This window comes from Penicillium robsamsonii (genome assembly GCF_028829455.1).
Source record: "Penicillium robsamsonii strain IBT 29466 chromosome Unknown utg000003l_segment0_segment0, whole genome shotgun sequence".
NCBI lineage: Eukaryota > Fungi > Ascomycota > Eurotiomycetes > Eurotiales > Aspergillaceae > Penicillium > Penicillium robsamsonii.
Window position 1 is genome coordinate 2,744,653 of NW_026643221.1, and position 18,704 is coordinate 2,763,356.

The 18,704-nt window shown below is 50.0% G+C and overlaps 7 protein-coding genes across 7 annotated transcripts; 4 read left to right on the forward strand and 3 right to left on the reverse strand.

Moving 5' to 3' along the window:
• Positions 1-2,835: 2,835 nt before the first annotated feature.
• On the forward strand, positions 2,836-5,736 carry atgI (autophagy protein ATG9; the record flags this gene model as incomplete). Its single annotated transcript, XM_057230023.1, has 3 exons — positions 2,836-3,378; positions 3,444-3,562; positions 3,621-5,736. The coding sequence occupies 3 exons, from the start codon at positions 2,836-2,838 to the stop codon at positions 5,734-5,736; spliced, it is 2,778 nt and encodes a 925-aa protein (XP_057085113.1).
• Positions 5,737-6,162: 426 nt separating this feature from the next.
• On the forward strand, positions 6,163-6,654 carry N7447_005762 (uncharacterized protein; the record flags this gene model as incomplete). Its single annotated transcript, XM_057230024.1, has 1 exon — positions 6,163-6,654. The coding sequence occupies one exon, from the start codon at positions 6,163-6,165 to the stop codon at positions 6,652-6,654; it is 492 nt and encodes a 163-aa protein (XP_057085114.1).
• A 1,338-nt stretch (positions 6,655-7,992) lies between these two features.
• Positions 7,993-10,847, forward strand: N7447_005763 (class I alpha-mannosidase 1A; the record flags this gene model as incomplete). Its single annotated transcript, XM_057230025.1, has 3 exons — positions 7,993-9,080; positions 9,144-10,748; positions 10,808-10,847. 3 exons carry the CDS (start codon positions 7,993-7,995, stop codon positions 10,845-10,847), a joined length of 2,733 nt encoding a protein of 910 aa, XP_057085115.1.
• Positions 10,848-11,039: 192 nt separating this feature from the next.
• N7447_005764 (DUF2013 domain-containing protein) lies at positions 11,040-13,620 on the forward strand (the record flags this gene model as incomplete). The annotated part of the gene is made up of 6 exons (XM_057230026.1): positions 11,040-11,076; positions 11,147-11,239; positions 11,371-11,721; positions 11,798-11,898; positions 11,951-12,107; positions 12,158-13,620. 6 exons carry the CDS (start codon positions 11,040-11,042, stop codon positions 13,618-13,620), a joined length of 2,202 nt encoding a protein of 733 aa, XP_057085116.1.
• A 386-nt stretch (positions 13,621-14,006) lies between these two features.
• N7447_005765 (uncharacterized protein) lies at positions 14,007-14,993 on the reverse strand (the record flags this gene model as incomplete). The annotated part of the gene is made up of 2 exons (XM_057230027.1): positions 14,007-14,339; positions 14,448-14,993. 2 exons carry the CDS (start codon positions 14,991-14,993, stop codon positions 14,007-14,009), a joined length of 879 nt encoding a protein of 292 aa, XP_057085117.1.
• An 856-nt stretch (positions 14,994-15,849) lies between these two features.
• N7447_005766 (RNA-binding family protein) lies at positions 15,850-17,526 on the reverse strand (the record flags this gene model as incomplete). The annotated part of the gene is made up of 9 exons (XM_057230028.1): positions 15,850-15,986; positions 16,044-16,197; positions 16,254-16,720; positions 16,811-16,862; positions 16,931-17,071; positions 17,129-17,222; positions 17,276-17,283; positions 17,384-17,436; positions 17,517-17,526. 9 exons carry the CDS (start codon positions 17,524-17,526, stop codon positions 15,850-15,852), a joined length of 1,116 nt encoding a protein of 371 aa, XP_057085118.1.
• Positions 17,527-17,618: 92 nt separating this feature from the next.
• Positions 17,619-18,646, reverse strand: N7447_005767 (Nucleotide-binding alpha-beta plait; the record flags this gene model as incomplete). Its single annotated transcript, XM_057230029.1, has 3 exons — positions 17,619-17,864; positions 18,373-18,395; positions 18,643-18,646. The coding sequence occupies 3 exons, from the start codon at positions 18,644-18,646 to the stop codon at positions 17,619-17,621; spliced, it is 273 nt and encodes a 90-aa protein (XP_057085119.1).
• Positions 18,647-18,704: the final 58 nt, after the last annotated feature.

The window sequence follows — 18,704 nt, forward strand, 5'->3', positions numbered from 1 at the left end:
TATCTATAGAACGCCGCTCGATCAACGCACTTTCTTCTCTCTTTCACCATGCAATTTATTTCTCGCCCCCAACTCCCACACCTTGCCCCTTTCATTTCCTCTAAGAATGCCACTCAATATGGGCCGTTCTGACGAGTGTTGCTACAGAGCAGTTGCGCCTAGGAGCAGAAGCATCGGGGAGATCTAAGTCGAAGGCTGTGATTGCGTATTGATATTCTATCTCCCGGAGAATCCACCATGAATATTGCTACAAAATTTTGTAGATCATTTTCTGGCTATTATTCCACTGACATCCACAGTCGAATAGTCGCCGGGGCATGATTTAGATCATTGGCATGACCTTCCGTCGAGATCGAGACAATCCATATTCGTGGTATAGGTAGGTCCCTATACTCAGACTAGTCTTCAGAGTGACGGCTCTAGTAACTTGTATGGCATTGGATTGATCTGCTATTGGTAAAGGAGGAAGTAGTCTGTCTTGTAAGACAAATCCATGATGCGACTCGACTGCGTACTGTTAATTGGTCTCGAAAATGCATCTAAAGATGCTCAAATTTATTGTCTATACTGTTCAAGCACATAATCATCCTCTGCTAACTAACCCATGTATATGTAATAATCCACCGTGCCCGTTCGATCAGATCATAATCTGGCTCTCCATCAACCAAACTGCCCTCCGGTGAGAGCACACTGCGAGAGATTGGTTTCTAAGTTTCATCTGCTATAATCGACACCCGTCCCAAAGAGGCATGCCAAGCCGTCTAAATTCCCGAAAATCTAATTTCCAAAGAGGCTCATGAGGACCCTTTTCTCCACTGCCATAATGAAGACTGCCATAATGAAGCACATTATTTCTGCCCTTAACCGTGGACCGACATCGACCCGATATCGAATCAGCTTGGGTATCAGTGGGGACCACTGGCAACGGCCAGCATGCTCGCAGCGCCAAATCGGTTGGCGACGGAATGGCAATAAGGAATGAAAATCGATGATTGAGACTAGTTGGCTCAGTGAAACATAGATCGACCACGCACTCTGAGATCGTTTGGATTCCATCCAGTCCCCACTCAATCCGACACCATTCCACATATTGTTCAGCAAAGAAATCCAGATCATGTGTAGACCATGACCAGCGTGTTGATGCGGCATTATGGATGTGGTGGAAGAGTTCTAGATTCCAGAGGCCGCGGTGCGTCCGATAAGACTCGGTCCATGATGGTGGATATATCGCAGGATGGAATGTTTCACCATTGGGTTCTGGAAGTCTTCCATGCATCCGCTCTGTAAGATTGGCTGCAGGAGCAATTGGGCGGCGGGGTTTTGCGCTCTCGAGACGATCGAAGAGATGCTGGAGACAAATGCAAGCAATATGATGGACCTTTGCCGCTGTACTTACGGCCTGGCGCACTGCAGCTAATGATTTGATGGCGGAAATAGAAATAGGCTGCAAGGCACCCCCTGACAAGCTGTCGAGCTGTTCTAGCAATGCTGTGGGGGTGAATGTTGTAGACTCAAAAGAGGCTAAGAGCGTAAATTCATTGTAGAGTCCTTCCGAGGTTAGAGGACAATTTTTCAGGACGTGTTTTGCAACAGTTCTATACGAGGTGTTGAATGCCTGCTCTGCTCGGGGAGATATTTGTTGTATACCGTCTAAGCTGGTAAAGTCGCAACAGTACTCGAGAATCAGCAAAATAATTTCCGTCGGGAGTTTTGAAAAAGGATCCATTCTCGGCCGAACATGATTATAGGGGCAATGGATAAGAACAAATAAAGATACTTTTGCGTAGTATTAAATAGCACAATGGATCAAAGGCAAGGATCGCTCGAGTAGCTGATCCACATGTTCTCGACTGTGAAAGAAATATTTATGACGATCTACAAAGTATTTACGCATTCATATTCCGGCCAAAATTCACCTGGTATGCTGGCTCCAGAGGTGTTCCAAGGACTTCCTCTTCTCAGTCAACATAAATCCCTCTGGGGTTATAGTAAAATACCTGGAAGCCATGTCTGGGGAATTGTGCTGACAAAATGGAGCTAGTGTGGGGGATTTACAGGAGTGGATCTATCCAGGTCAAAGCCTCAACCTTGAAAGGATCGTCTTAGTGTGAGGTTACAGGGTCTCGAACAAAGAACTATTAAATATACTTCAATGGAAACTGTTCTAAGCGATAGGTAGTGGATCCATGGAACTGGGACTTTGGAATCCCAAAAGTATATACAACATAGTTATGTATCCATATTAATTAGTAGAGGGTTATACGAACTTTGAATCTTTCCAATAAGACCCTCATTATTAAGAGTCAGAATATCGTCTTCCGGGAAATAATCAGTATACGGCCTGACTGTATGTATTAACGCGTGGAATTTTACATAAATACATATGTAGTAAGTTTGAGAGTAATGTCAGAAAAACCACTTGTGGAGGTTGACAGGCTGAGGTCGGGAGCTGACATGGGGATAAGGACAATGTAGATAAGGATATATTCACGTGATATCACACACACATGACATATAGTATCGTGCCTGAGGCGCCAAGGATTGGAACCCCCCTTCTTTATGTCATCATAGATAGAGGTTTGGGGAATGACCACAGTTCCTGGTGACTGTTATCACAAGGACTAGGTCAGATGCATACTTATCTGTTATAAGCTTGGTACAATCACCCTAAGCAGGGCACACCCATTTCCAACCCGATAACATTCGGCCCGCTTTGTTGATAGCGATTCCCATCTCCGCATTAAGTGCCGCTGGATGGCATTTCATCACCACCACCACTGGCTTTTGAAGCTGTTGCCATGAGTGGTCTGACTATAGCCTTTAGTCTGATACAAAATGATGTCCTCCAACATATTATCACGGTTCCTACCCCCGACGGGCTCCCCATCAGTCTACGAGACCATTCGCCAACATGACGCCGGGTCCGAATACTCTGATCTCGAAGAACGTGCAGGCTTGGTCATAGAAGACCAACAGGAACAGTTTAGTGACCGGGAACTGGAGGACGCGTTAGCGGATGCGCAGGACAGTGAAATAATCAGCCCCAGTACTGCGTTGCTCGACCAAGCACGGTCGGGCAAGGCACCTGAAGAGCGAACTTCTCCTTCTGGCACCCGCCGTCGCAAGTCGTCCCGGCCTCAGTGGATGGCACAAGAAGCGTCACTTGGCTATGAGCTTGACGATCATGACGAGGATGTTCCACAATCTCTGTTGGTAGAAGGCCATCACGAAGATCTGAGATCACGGTTACCTCCTCCCCCCATTCTCATGATCGTTCGAATCGACGAAGAGCCCCCAGTCCTGAACCATCCCCGCAACCCCCCAGAGCCCGCTGGAATGCACGCAGAGCAGCCCCTCAACCACCGCCCAGTGAAAGCGGTCATCCAATAAGGAGATGGTTCACCGGGCAACACCCCGGTCTTGCCAATACTGATCCCAAGAAGAAAGCAATGTGGCGATGGGCAAACGTCGAGGATCTGGATAACTTCTTAAAGGATGTTTACATATACTTCTTAGGGAACGGAATTTGGTCCATTCTGCTGACCCGGGTGCTGAACCTCTTGTAAGTTCAGGATAGTACCTTTTCCAAAGAATCTTAGGAGAGGCTGACAGTACAAAAGGACATTTGCATTCGTCGTTGGTTTCTCTACCTTTTTAACCAACTGCATTGATTACCCTAGAGTCCGGCGGAGTAAGACTCTGGATGATATTCTCGTGCCCCAGTGCACAGCGAATATGTCTGGGTCGTCCACATTTTTGTTGTGGCTCTTCAGCTTCTTCTGGATTGGGAAACTTTTTCAGTACCTGCTAGATATTCGTAGGCTGAAACACCTACATGACTTCTATCTCTACCTACTTGGCGTTTCAGATAGCGAGGTCCAGACGATTTCCTGGCAAGAAGTCGTGAGCCGACTGATGGCGTTGAGAGACTCAAATCCATCTACCGCAGCGGCAGTTTCTGCCAAACATCGAAGATTCATGGGCAGCCAGTCAAAGCAGCGAATGGACGCTCACGATATTGCCAACCGCCTGATGCGCAAGGAGAACTACATGATCGCCTTGGTAAACAAGGATATTTTGGACCTCACTCTCCCTATTCCATTCCTCAAGAATCGACAACTCTTTTCGCGGACCATGGAATGGAATCTCAATCTTTGTGTCATGGACTATGTCTTTAATGAGCAAGGCCAACTGCGGACCCTATTCCTCAAGGACACGCATCGCAGAGCGCTGAGTGATGGCTTACGCCGACGCTTTGTTTTCGCTGGTGTGATGAATATTTTCGTGGCGCCCTTCATTGTTGTCTATTTTATGATGCACTACTTCTTCCGGTATTTCAACGAGTTCAAAAAGAATCCGGGCCAAATCGGTTCTCGCCAATATACACCTATGGCGGAATGGAAATTTCGAGAGTTCAATGAGCTTTGGCATCTCTTTGAGCGTCGCATCAACATGTCTTATCCCTTTGCCAGTCGCTATGTTGACCAATTTCCCAAGGATAAGACCGTTCAAGTGGCACGGTTCGTTGCTTTTATCTCTGGAGCTCTTGCCTCAGTGTTGGCCCTTGCCTCTGTGATAGATCCAGAGCTCTTCCTTGGGTTTGAGATTACCCCTGATCGGACTGTTCTATTCTATCTTGGTATCTTTGGCACAGTCTGGGCTTTTGCGCGAGGGCTAGCACCCGAAGAGACCGATGTCTTTGACCCCGAGTATGCACTCCTAGAGCTGATCGATTTTACACATTACTTCCCATCCGGATGGAAGGGGCGTTTGCATAGCGATGACGTGCGGAAAGAATTCGCAGTCCTCTATCAAATGAAGATTGTGATCTTCTTAGAGGAGATTTTGAGCATGATTTTCACTCCTTTCGTCCTGTGGTTCAGCTTGCCCAAGTGCAGTGACCGCCTCATTGACTTCTTCCGGGAGTTCACCGTGCACGTTGATGGTGTAGGCTATCTCTGCTCTTTTGCCGTCTTTGACTTCAAGAAGGGCACAAATGTGCTCTCTCAAGCCGGACCTGGGCGCCGGGACCCTGGCAAGCAGGATTTGCGCACCGATTACTTCTCAACTAAAGATGGCAAGATGCTAGCTTCCTATTATGGCTTCTTGGACAATTACGGTACCAACCATCAACCTACCAGCCGACGACCATTCCATCCACCGCCAACCTTGCCAACCCTCGGCTCGCCCACTGCAGCCGAGTTCGGTGCTCTTCCTGATCGCCCTGACCATCTCCAGACACGCACTGGGCTGACCTCCGGTGTGCCATTTGGCCCTCAATCACTGATGGGCGCCTCTAAACTAAGGCAAATGGGAGGATTCGACCGCCGCTCTCCTGCCCCGTCTATTCTCCTTGACCCACAGCACCAGCCTTCGACTACTGGGTTCCGCGCTGCAACCAGGACCACTCCACAGCAGCACCAGCGCTCTCGGCTCGGACGCTCCCAGTACCCGTCTACGGATCCCATCGACGACGAGGAAGAACCGCTATCCCAAGACGGCCGTGATTCAGCAACGCGGCATTCCGGTCCTCGTACCGGTACTTCCAGTGCAGGTGCAGGCACTAGTGAAAGCAACCTCGGCGATTCTTGGCGCATGAACCCACTCAGCAGGGACGATGACCCCGATGAAGGCGAAAATATTGACGCCATCGCTGGTGGGGGTGGTGTTTTGGGGCTAATTCAGCAGTTTCAGAAAGCCAACACCGAAGGCCGGCGAACAACTGTGGGGATCTAGATATCTGCTCTATGCATTTTTCTAGGATAGTAAGCTCGGCAAGATCATAGCTTATATGTTTCAGACACGATATATGACCATTTGAAGCGGAGCTCAGTCTCCTCTAGTGAACCATTTTATATTGCTCTATTATGCCGTTTGTGTTAAGTAGTATATTAGTAGCTCTATAGACAAAGGTAGAAATGCCTAGGATAGCCGCATACACCTACATCAGGCACTCACATCATATAGCTTTGGGCACCTAAACATACTTTCCCAGATTATACTTTACCTATGTCCCCCTCCCCTCTTTTCCCTCTTCCCTTCCCTTCTGTTTACCCTACTCCCTATTACTCACGCGTATTCATATTTTGACCTTGCGCACAGATCAGCCACGTTTATATCCATACACAATCCAGTAGTTACTCTAAAACACTCTAAAACAAGATGTTCAGCTGTTTCCAAGAATGTATCTTCGGAAGGGCGAAAAAGTCACGATCCCCGGAGTCCATTGCCTCCACTATTGTCACCAAGATCCTCAATGCCGACACACCCTACTCACTCCACAAGGAAGTGAGCGAAGAGCTTTCAGCCGAGGGTTGGTCCGACGCCATAGCACAGGCTATCCTCCGCGGCTTAGAGAATGCGGTCAAAGCCGGTGCGGACATGGCGCAAGCTGCGTCTGATGCTGCAGCCAAAAGCAAAAACGCCGCTGTTGGCTTTGCAACCGATCATCCTGTCTACGCTACATTGATTGCAATGGGTATGCTGGCCTTGTTGACACCGTTGGCTCTTGAGATGCTTGGGTTTGCGGAGTCGGGTCCAGTTGCGGGCTCGTTCGCAGCTGCATGGCAACGAACTTATCGTGGATATGTGCCCAAGAAAACTTTGTTTGGATATTTTCAGAGGCTGGGAATGAAATGGCATTGGGTTTATTAGAGGTCCATCTGAGTGTGGCCCCCCTGATGGAAGTTTGCGAGCCCACTACGCGTTTTGGAAATTTACGTGACAATATCCAATGTAAGACTAGAAGGGAAGCTATCTCTACGTTGATAATGATGATGAATCTACCTACTACCGTAGAGTTCCTTATATGCTTCATGAGCACAAAGAAAGAGAGAGAGGTCTGACTTGTCAGCGAACAGGCAGGCAGTGGTCATGCTAACTTATACTATGTAACAAGCCAAAAAGCTCTACAGAGAGGAAATGGCCATTCGAATACCCTACTCCGTGTTTCCTTCTATTGTGCTCCCAATTTCAAAATCAAAATCAATTCCGATGTCGGGTCCTCGCCTCTAGCTCTCAAATAAACGAGGATTGTATTTCGCTTGGAATATATACAACTGCCGACGTGCAGTACAAATCGAAAGGTATCGATCTATGCAATTGGGTATAGCTGAGTATAGGATAGATATATTCTATAGGAATGATGAATTTTTGGGTGGCTGAGAACTAAGCTCCAGATGGCTTATATATTTAATTAAAGCTAATTGTAGCTCTTGGATCTCTTGGCCTCCGATATTAGCTTATTGGTGGATTTGTTCTTCTAACCCCTGATAATCCATATCAGGCCGGCACCATTCATATGTTCGCCGATTCATAAGCCTGTATCAAGATAATTATACTCTGGTATAGGGTATATTTTCCGGTCAAAACTGTGCTCCGTATATCCGGCATGCAATTGTAATACTCACGCGGAGTGTTATGTATCCCCTAGGCTGCAGGCTGTAGGGGTTCCCAGCACCAATGGGAGATGAGCCCTGTGGACCACATTTGCGACGGAGGCAGCACTTGATATGGACTAGCGGAAGAGTCGATTGATGATAGGCCAAATTGAGGACCCTTGCGGGTTGCATGCATTCAATCCAGTCACAGTTCGGAATTCGGGACCAATGATCGGCGTTGAAACAGCCCTGTTAATTCACTAAAAAGATGGCGCCTGGGCTGTAATTTGTAATTCCCTGCCCTTGAGACCCAAGAACCCGCGGTTCTCAGGGCTTTTTTTGGGGGGAGGGGGTTGAGATCATGGGATTCATTAGATTCATCAAAATATCTTTCTTCCTTTGGAGAAAGAAAGTTGGACAAAATACAAAGATACAGACACAGAAAGGTGAAGTGTTGAGAGAACCAAAATAGAACGGGAGGCTCTAGTTAGCATGTGGATCTTATTTACTTGTGGAGTCTCGTGATTTCATCTGAACTTTGCTAATCTCGGTGTTTTCTTCCTTTCTTCTTCCTTTCTATTTTCTTTTCTCGAATACACGGCGATCGCTCGCGATGTTTCGAGCTCGCCGATATCGAGTTCTGGTCGTGTTCGCGGCGGCTGTCGTCTTCACATTCTTTCACTTTGCGCGGTCACGCGATTGGAGCTATACAGTTGTTGAAGAGTCCATTGGCGTTCATCCACCCGATGCCCATTCGAATCAACCCGCGACACCAAAACCAGAAAATCCGGCCGCTGTTGCCGCCATCGAGGAGAGTAGAAACCGTGTGCTTCCCAATCCCTACCGCGGCACCACCTCCCCACCACCAGAGAAGATACCCTCGCCCGTGGGTCCCAATAGCGGCTCAAAGGACGGCACTAGCCGATTCAAAGATGCTTCCACCGACACTCCGCCGGTAAAACTGTCCACCGAGGATGACCCGAAAGACTCTGCGAAGGAACCTGTGAACAAACCGACGAAGGTGGAGAACGCCGGCAGCTTGTCACCACCTACAACGGATAATATCAATAGTGCAAATGAGGAGGAGATTGACCATGGAGGGACCGGCAGAAGGGCAGCGGAGCGCCCTGAACCTGGCGTTCCAACGGCCAAGTGGAAGAAGTTACCAGAACGGTTCCCCGTCCCTGCAGAGGAGGTGATCAAGTTGCCAAAGGAACAGTCCAAAACAATCCCCAAGCTGCAAGCGAAGTTCAAGGATGAGTCTAGCTCTGACAAGCAAGAGCGTCTACAACGGCTTAGCGCTATCAGCGCCGAGTTCAAGCATGCCTGGAAAGGTTATAAGGAGATTGCAATGGGACATGACGAAGTCAAGCCCCTGTCAAAGGAGTCTGAAGACCCATTCAATGGTTGGGGAGCGACATTGGTCGATTCAATTGATACTCTCTGGATTATGCAGTTGAAGGATGAATTCTCCGAGGCTTTGGATGTGATCAAAAACATTGATTTCAAAACATCACTAAGAGCAGATATTCCGATGTTTGAGACAACCATCCGCTATCTTGGAGGTCTTTTGGGTGCCTATGACATTTCTGACCATCGATACCCGATACTTTTGGAGAAAGCAGAGGAGCTTGCTGAGGTTCTCATTGGTGCCTTTGACACACCTAACCGCATGCCACACCTTTACTATCGCTGGGCCCCGTAAGTCTTCAGTGCCGCAACTCTCTCTGATCATCCGGGTAACGACTAACCAAATTTTCTCAGAGAGTATGCCGCGAAACCGCATCGGGCATCTTCCCGAGCTGGCCTGGCTGAAATCGGGTCACTTTCCTTGGAATTTACCCGTCTGGCTCAATTGACCAAGCGGGACAAATACTACGATGCGATTGCACGGATCACGAACGAATTGGAGAAAATCCAAGATTCAACTAGCATCCCTGGACTGTGGCCTCTACGAGTCAATGCACAGGGATGTCCCAAGTATTCCAAGAACACGTCTCCACGAAATAGTAGCCCTACACGCGAGGAGCATGCCGCCAGTACGACCACGAGCACTACTTCGATGACCCACAAAACTTACGCTGCACCGACAGACCTTGAGAGCTATTTGAAGCTGCTCCCACGGGACACAAATGCTGGCATCGAAGGACATGCCCGACCAGCCAACGTTACGACAGCCACGGGTGAACCTGAGATTCAGGCACGCGAGCAAATTACTCTATCGGCAGGTCAATGCAATGGCGGCTTGGGACTTCCTAATTCACCCCGCGATAACGCTTACACCATGGGAGGAATGGCTGACTCGACCTACGAATACCTGCCCAAGGAATACCTGCTACTGGGTGGCCTGAACGAGCAATACCTAAATATGTATAAAAAGGCAGCCACTGCAGCCCGCAAATCTCTTCTTTTCCAGCCTATGGTTAAAGGTGGACGTGACATCCGGTTCATGGCCTCGACTTCTTCAATGACCCCTGGAAAGACCGCAGAGCTCACCCCCACCGATCTTGAATACGAAGGCACTCACTTGACATGTTTCGTCGGCGGCATGTTCGCCATAGGAGCCAAGGCCTTCGGCATTGATGGTGATCTGGAACTCGCAGCCAAACTCACCGACGGTTGTGTTTGGGCTTACGAGTCGACACAAACCGGAGTGATGCCTGAGCGCTTCCGCCTCTTGCCATGCGAGAAAGGCTCGGCCTGCGAGTGGGATCCAGCCCGCTTTGAGGCTGGCGTGGCACGCTACTCGCGTGTAGACCCCGAGGCAGGTCATTCGTTCCGCAATGGAGAGAGCAGCTACGAACAGCGCGTGAATATGATTTCGCACGATCCGCCGCCAGGATCTGCAAGCGGGTCGGTTCCCATCCCCATGCCGGGCTCATTAAACCCCCACGATAGCGACGTGATGGCCAAGCGCGATGGACTAGGAAACCACGTGGAAGCGTCATCTGTTGCTTCAAGCCCAACTTCTATTCCAAATGGAGCTGAACTGCAGAACCGAGATGCACCTCGTTCATCTTTGTCGCCCGCTTCGCCTCACATCGCCGAAGTTGGCAAAGACCACCTCCCGGCAGGCATGACCAGGATCCCGTCGCCGAATTACTACCTTCGACCCGAGGCTATTGAGTCAGTCTTTATCATGTACCGTTTGACTGGCGACGAATCCTGGCGTCGCAAGGGATGGCAGATGTTCCAAGCCATCTCGAAGTATACCCGAACGGAGCTGGCCAACGCGGCCATCCACGATGTCACAGCCCAGAAACCGATCCATAAGGATACCATGGAGTCTTTCTGGCTCGCTGAGACATTGAAGTACTTCTATCTTTTGTTCAGCGACCCTACTGTCGTGGACTTGGATAAATATGTTCTGTAAGTGACGTAGCCTGTAAACAACATTGAACTCCGGACCAACAGCTAACTTTTTATAGGAATACCGAAGCGCATCCATTCCTGCGCCCGGTTGCATAATTGTGTTTTTCATTTTGATACCAATGAAAGTTCTATATATAAAACGTACATCTCCGTCGAAATAGTAACGTAGTGCGTACCTTAGGGTTGACCCGCAGTGGGACTTGAATTCCCCCCAATTCCCCTCCCCGCCCTTCAACTCTCTCCAACTCTTCAAACCGGCACATAACCGGTATGACAGTCTGACGGGAAATGGAGCCTGAGGTCTCGGAGACTGAGTTCTGGACTGGTATGTTGTTCTCAGTCCTCTGTTTTCTCCTTTCAAGATATGCGACATGACAATTGATCGATTCTCGCAGAACTTCAAACGATTGTCTCCAAGCCCTGCGACTCCGAAGACCAGATCGACGATGCCCTTCGAGCTTATCTGAGTCTAACAACTCAACACAAAGGTAAGTGGCACCTCGACCTTCCCCCCTCCCAGAAGCGATGTCCCTACCCCCAACAACGCACTCCGGCGAGCTGCGTCACGGCCGCCCCCAACTTTGTTTTCATTGCGACTAACTAACCCGCCCTTCCCTAGATGGATATCTCCAGTCGGAAACCGATATCTCGCGTTGTTCCTATAAGCTGTTTACTTCGAGTATCTTTGCCACACATGCGGACTACGTGCGACGACAGATTCTCTACGGACTTTTGCAGGACGATGACCCGAACACCCTTCACTTCCTTGCGTCATTCATCCTCTTTGACGGACGACAGAATGAAGTTGTGCTTCAGATGCTGAATGATGAGGGCGTGTTTGCGCGTCTCCTCGAGCTTATACAGGCGATGCGGAGGGCGGATCTGGATGGCGACGCGGGTCTTCATCGCTTGTTGATGGACCTTGTTTATGAGATGTCAAGGATACAAAGGATCAAGATTGAAGACCTGGGTGAGTTTTGAATATATATATATGCTGCTGCCGGTAGTTCTGTGGACTAGTAGCTGACTATGAAGCTCGTGTGCAGTTCTCGTGGATGATGATTTCGTTCGATGTCTCTTTGATATTATCGAAGATCTCTCTTACGACGTTACCGATCCGTATCATTACCCCGTTATTCGGGTGCTGGTGAGTACTGTCTTCGGGCTTTTGATTAAAATGGTATTGACGAATTGCACAGCTGGTTCTGAACGAGCAGTTCATGATCTCCGCTCACGATCCAGCGGACGGCCGGCCCTCTGGTCAATTGACCAACAAGGTAATCAAGGTCCTATCGGCGTTTGGTGGGACGTATAAGACATTTGGGGAGAACATCATTCTTCTTATTAACCGTGAAGGTAATGGGCGATCCTCCTGTTCAATAAAACCGATGACTGACAACGTACAGCCGAGACGTCCCTTCAGTTGCTCACATTGAAGCTTCTCTATCTCATATTTACCACCCCTAGCACATATGAATACTTCTTCACGAACGATCTGCACGTTCTGGTCGATATATTGATCCGGAATCTGCTTGATCTACCTGAGGAGGCTTCCGCGCTTCGGCATACTTACCTGCGAGTTCTTTATCCACTTCTAGCTCATACACAGCTACGAAATCCGCCGCACTACAAGCGTGATGGTCTTCGAAGGCTACTCAGCATTCTTGTTCGGGGACAAGTCTCATATGGGAGCGACTCAGAGCACGAGAAAATCCTGCACTTCGAAGAGGTCGACGAAACGACACGTCGACTTGTCGCTCGGTGTGCGACAGTGGATTGGCTGCGCAATAATGAACAGCCCGACGCAGCAGAAACGCACGACACCCCCACCCAAGTGACAACAACTACAATTGAAACTGTTCTAGATCAAGCCGAACAACATGCGTCACCAATAGATATGGGCGAACCACTGGACGGCTCTCGCACACTCTCGCGAACAAGTACAACTGCTAGCTCGTCCGATACAACATCACCAACGCGAACGGACTCGTATAGTTCATTTAATACACCGGGGAGTCGGAAACACAGCTTAATCCACCGGCTCGGCATGAACTTGGAGCCCGCATCCTCATCTTCACTGAGCGTTCAGGCCGTTGCAGCACAGCACGAAAAGCCAGGCATAATCACACCCAGCCGCAAAGATGGAGTTCCTGCCGCCCACAATGACGAGACGCCAATAATCCGACCACCAAAGGTCAAACCAGAACCGCCGAAATCTCGACGCTGGCGCGGGCGCCGTTTGGCCGTGGATGAAGAAGAGCAGTACTCTACCGGCACAAGCAGTGACGGGAACACCATCCCTGAGGGCGTCGAAGTCAGTCCCGCCACCGTTTTCACCCCCAGCACACCGCCGTCACAGGCACATACCGGTGATCGCCGGGACTCCGGATCAGGTTCCACTCTTGCACCTCCGTGTCCACGGCCGCGACGGTCCGTATCAAACCCACCCCCGGCCCTCCCGCCACCACGTCGTTCCAGCCACATCACACCTTCCTCAAGTCAACCCCGACCCCTAGTCCCAGCAGCCGGAACAGGCCGACATGGGCAGGCTCCACTTCCACCAAAAACTCGCCGTTGGGGACGTGGCAAACCCCAGCATGGACAGAGTGACTCGGTCGAGAGTGGGACCAGCAGTGTTAGTCCTTCAAAGGGGCCTGAGGCTGCTGAAAATACCGCCATGCTTGCTCAGCAAGAACAGCCACCAGAAGGCCGTGCTCTTTCAGACCCGTTCTCGCCAAAGTCCCCCACAATGTTGATTTCGCCGTCTGACGCCACTGCAGACAAGGTAGATGGCCCAACCGATGGTGCTGGCGATGACCGTGCACCTGTCAGTGTAGAGGAGGCAGTGCAGAATGTTTCTTTGCATTGAGTGTTGCTTCTTGGTCTGTTTAATTCCCCTTCTTTTCATGATTAGATATACTCTTTGCCCGTGGCTCATTTTCAGGTTTTTATTTTTGGCATCAAGCGCGGCTGTTCGGGTGAACAGGTTGGGACATGATAGGTTATGCCTCTAGTTATTTTGCATGAGCAATCTGGAATTTTCAATGGATATTGAGGACACCAGCGAGGACTGGATCCTAGAATAGCAAGATATAGTATTTTGCTGACAAGAACGGAGTAGTTTACAATAATAGAATATTTAGAATAAAAGTACAAATCTACCTCTCACCGAGCACGGCCTGCTTCAGTTAAATTCTCTCGGCAACCCCGATTGTGGGCTGGTCATCTATACCAAGATGTTCATTCAGGATCACCTCAAATCTTCAACCCCCAGCTTCGCCCCAGCCCAATAGCAGTATTCCACCCAAATCCAGCACACTGTCCAATGCCAGTAAGTTTATCAGCAAGCGCCTTCCGATCCTCAAACCGGCGCTCCACGAACGCCGCCGTATCCACAAGATCCGGCGTCGGGTCACGGGTCATAACGACCTCAGCACTGGCATAGATAGCGGACACCGCCAGACGCCGCGTGTACCAAGCCACATCGACAGCGTCATCACCAGAAAGAGTAAGAATATCCGAAGCGAGGGCATGCAGTTCCGTAAGAGAGATGGGGATGTTAGCAAGTAGTGACATTTGCGCGAGAGCCTAGCGGAACATTAGCGGAAATCCTCACAATCATCCCCTCCCTTCTGTATCCATCTCCCTGAAAAGAGACAGAAACAAAAAAGAAACAGAAAAGAAACAGAAACTCACATCCTGCCAAACATCCTTAACCTCCGCATTCATCCTCAACCTTTCCAAAAGCAATCCCCTCACCCTCTCCTCAACAGAAAGCTCATGAACATCCTTGCCTTTCTCCCCCGCAATGCGCCGGAATAACCCGCCCTCCTCGACCTTTCCGCGTAGCAGACCCCGTCGACTAGCAAGCCAGAAAAGGATGAGGTCGAATTCCCCGCGTGGGAGTAGCTGCACCGAGACGTCGAGGAAGCCGGCGTCGCGTGCGCCGAGGGTCAGTGCTGTTGCGGAGAAGCCGTGCGTGGGGACGTGGGTTAGTGCCGCGGTTAGGATTGCTGTTTGGGAGTTTGTGTAGGAGTGGTCTGGGAGCCTGGCATGGAGGGCTGAGTGGTACGTCCGGTGAGGGAGGGGGGTTCGGAGTTGGTTTCGGGGTCTGGATTGTGTTGTGCGGGTGGTTGGTGTGGATTGGAGGATTATTGTGCTTATTGATCGGGTTTGGTGGATGGGTTGCGTCAGTGAGGGGGTTAGGACCCTTTTGGGCAGAGTTCGGGCGAGGTAGGCCATGTTTTGAATGTGGTTGGGGGGAATTGATGAAGAGAAGAGATAGATGAAGGTGATGGTTGGAGATGGATTGGTCCGTGCGTTGTAGTATAAGATCCCGATGGATCATGTTTATTCGAGATTAGTATTATGCATGACTTACATATATTTTGATGGTTTTTATGTGGATATACTGGACATTGGTGCTTTATTTATATCGCTTATAATAATCTACAATAAAGCTCAGCTTTAGAGGTTACCGACACACATATAAAAGATATAAGTTGACTGTCTCAACCATACACTATTATATAGATAACATCAAAGCCATATACAGCAGAACAAGCATACATATATATGTACATGAATGAATGTCATGACAAATAGTGGGCTTCAAATGTTGGTACAAAACCAGGATAATCACCATTTCTTCCATTCTAAGGGTCTGAACTTCCAGGGTTCAACTCAGCATACGCGAGACGAGGGCAGAAAGAGACCGAAATGAGCGGAAAAGAAAAGATGAACGCATGAAGGAACGAACGGCGACAACGATCATTGGAACGTGACGAACGATGTTAGACACGAAAGCCAGGCACCCTTAGACCAACGCTATCTATGCTAAGGTACCACCAGCAGACGACTTTCTGGATGATAAGAACTACACAGATTACAAGTAAAGGATATGGAAGAAAAAGGCTCTTTCCATTTTGGAAGCAGTTGATCAGCCCAAACGGGCACTCGAAACCCATTTTGCGAGGACAGAAGCCTCGAAAAAACTGAAATGGGAATAAGGGAATCATTGAATCAAGAAATTGCGAAAAAAAAGGCCAGACGCCCCCTGTCAAAGAAAGTGACTAGGTCAAACAAGGACGAAAACGCTTTACATGATCTGGTCCTGGGTCAGATTGGTTGGCTCTTGACCTTCCATCATTTCTTCGGGACCTGGACCAGCGTTCATGTACTTCACGAAGGTGATGCCCAGAGGACGACCACCGTACTGGTAGCCGGAGAACTTGGCTGTGGGAGAAGGATATTAGTATATGTGTATAACAGCTGCAATCTAGTGGAACGTACCAATTGCAGTTTCAGCGGTGTCGGGACTATCGAATTGAACGACACCAGTACCGCGGGAGCGGCCGTTTGGCTCATACTGGATCTCAGCGCGCTCAACCTTTCCGATGGTGGAGAACAAATCAATCAGGTCTTCGTTGCAAGTGGACCAGGGCAACTGGATTCGAGTTAGCATTCCTCTTCGCTGCTCATCGCAAATCTCTCAAAACTTACGTTGCGAACATAGATGACAGCGCTCTTCTCGCCGTTGGAAGTGGCATAGTCAGTGAAAGGGTTGGGAGGCCCCGAGGGAACAGGAGGGGCACCCTGGTCAAATCCACCGGGGAAACCACCGTGGCCGCCAGGGGGACCAGGGGGACCACCGAAGCCGCCACGTCCACCGAAGCCGCCGCCAAAGCCACCGCGACCAGCAAAGCCTCCACGGCCGCCCATAGGACCGCCGAAACCGCCACGACCGCCAAAGCCACCATTAAAGCCGCCACGACCACCAAAGCCAGGGCCACCGCCAGCGAAACGATCTTCACGAACTTCAAGGGGACGACCCTGCCAATCATATCCGTTAAACTGCGCAATGGCGTTGCGCGCATCATCGGGAGACTCAAAAGCAACGATGCCAGAGCCCTTAGGACGTCCGGTAGGGTCGGTGTGCACATCGGCACGAATGACGGCACCCTGCTGGGCTGTGATACGGAATCCGGGTCAATCCACCACTCACACTAAACAAGAAAAGTAGGAATCCAGGTCCCAAGGGGTTTTTGGTCTGCACTTACCAGCTGAGCGGAACAGATCCTTCAAGTCTTGCCAGCCCACATTGAAAGGAAGCTACACCGAATGGTCAACAAGGCCTGCCAGAACTTAGCGTAACGGGGGGGTAAAAAGAGGGGACAAACGTTTGAGACATAAATCTGACGGCCACCACCACCAGCACCACCTGGGGGGCCCCCGAAACCACCACCGAATCCACCTCGGGCACCGGGGCCGAAATCACCGCGTGGGGGACCACCAACGAAACGGGGCTCGGATTCACGGTCCTGGAGACTGAGTCAGTTTCATGTAATCGCTACACCATGGGTTCTGCCAAGACATACCTCACGAACGTAAACAAGACGGCCCATCAGGCTCTGGTTGCTGAGCGTATTCACGGCGTTTTGTGCTTGGTCCCTGGTTGCATATTCCACAATCCTGGTAGAAAAATCAGCAAGAGCGTTCGATTTGAAAGACAAGATAGTACTCACCCGCATCCCTACAATATCAGGACAGCCAATGTCCACCCGTCAACCCTACACAAACCACGAAAATCGGGGGAATAGAAGGAACTAGCCCCTCTACATGTAAGCGCCCACCTTCGACATTCCATTAGGAAGAAGCAAAACATCGGCAAAGAGAACTTCTCCAGCTGTAACACACGAAATCACAACCCCGGTTAGCTTCAAATGTTCCAACAAATCACCATTCCAAATGTGCAACCCTGCTCACCCTGTCTCATAAAATCCTTAAGGTGATGCCACTTGACATCATACGAAAGGTTGCCAACATAGACCCGGCGGTCTTGCTGGGATGAATCGCGAACGGTCTGCATCATATTCTCCTTGGCGACGGTGCGGTCCTCAAATCGAGCGGGGGGTATCCACTGCGTCCACCGAAAGGAGAGCCTGGGGCAGCTGCTCCGGAAGCACTCAAAGGGGATCGGGAACGACGTTCGGGACGGCGGTATTCGTCACGCTCACCACGGCTGCGGGAGCGACTGCGAGGGGAGTACGAACGGCGGGTGCGTCGGGGAGGACTGCGAGAAGAACGGCGACGGGGCGAGCGAGACCTCTCACGCTGGATATGGTCAGACATGAACAAAGTAGATAAGAAAGGCGGTCGCGAAAGCGGTGCAATATTATGATTTTGATGAAATGAAGATGGGAAGGAGCCAAAGAGGTGTTCAGAGGGCAGTCGCTACCGTGGAATAGCGCAACTCCGAGGGGGGTCGGGGTCCCTCGGTCAGGTGACCACAAGCTCTGAGGGGGGTGTTTGTCTCAGATGCAATGAGGACCTCCGGGGTAGGAGCTTGGGGCCACTGGCACACATCGTTTGCGCACACATCGCATTTATTTTTTGGAATCAAACAATGCGATGGGGAAGTGTTTCCCCTTCAAGCTCACGGATGCTCCAGATCTGGAAGATATCTGATTTGAACAGACATGGTTTCCAAAGACCCCCGCACTGACCACACTCTTGCGATCATTGATATAGACCTGAGAGTCATGCGCAACCTTGGGAATGGGTTGTAGAATCGGCGGGAAATGGGAATATAAAAAGAAAACGGGGTTCTCGGTAAACTTACTTGGTATGGTCGATAGACGTCGGCTGTGCGGATGAGCTGTCAGCGGAGAATCACAAGAAACCAAAAGATAGGAAGAAATAGGGAAAAGAGAGGAAGCGGGGGAAGATGAAAGGATCAGGCGTCAAGGTTCAACCTTTGGGGGGAGACAAGAGACGGTGATTGGGCGGCCTGAAATGACCGGGGACCTGGATGTACCAGATGAGAGTAACAAACGAGTAATACAAAGATACCAAAAAGAAAAGTGTAATCGAGAGGACACGAAGAACATACCCATGATTCCGAGCTCGAGGGAGCGTGGAGGTAAGAAGTTGAACGTGGTACAAAAAAGAGAG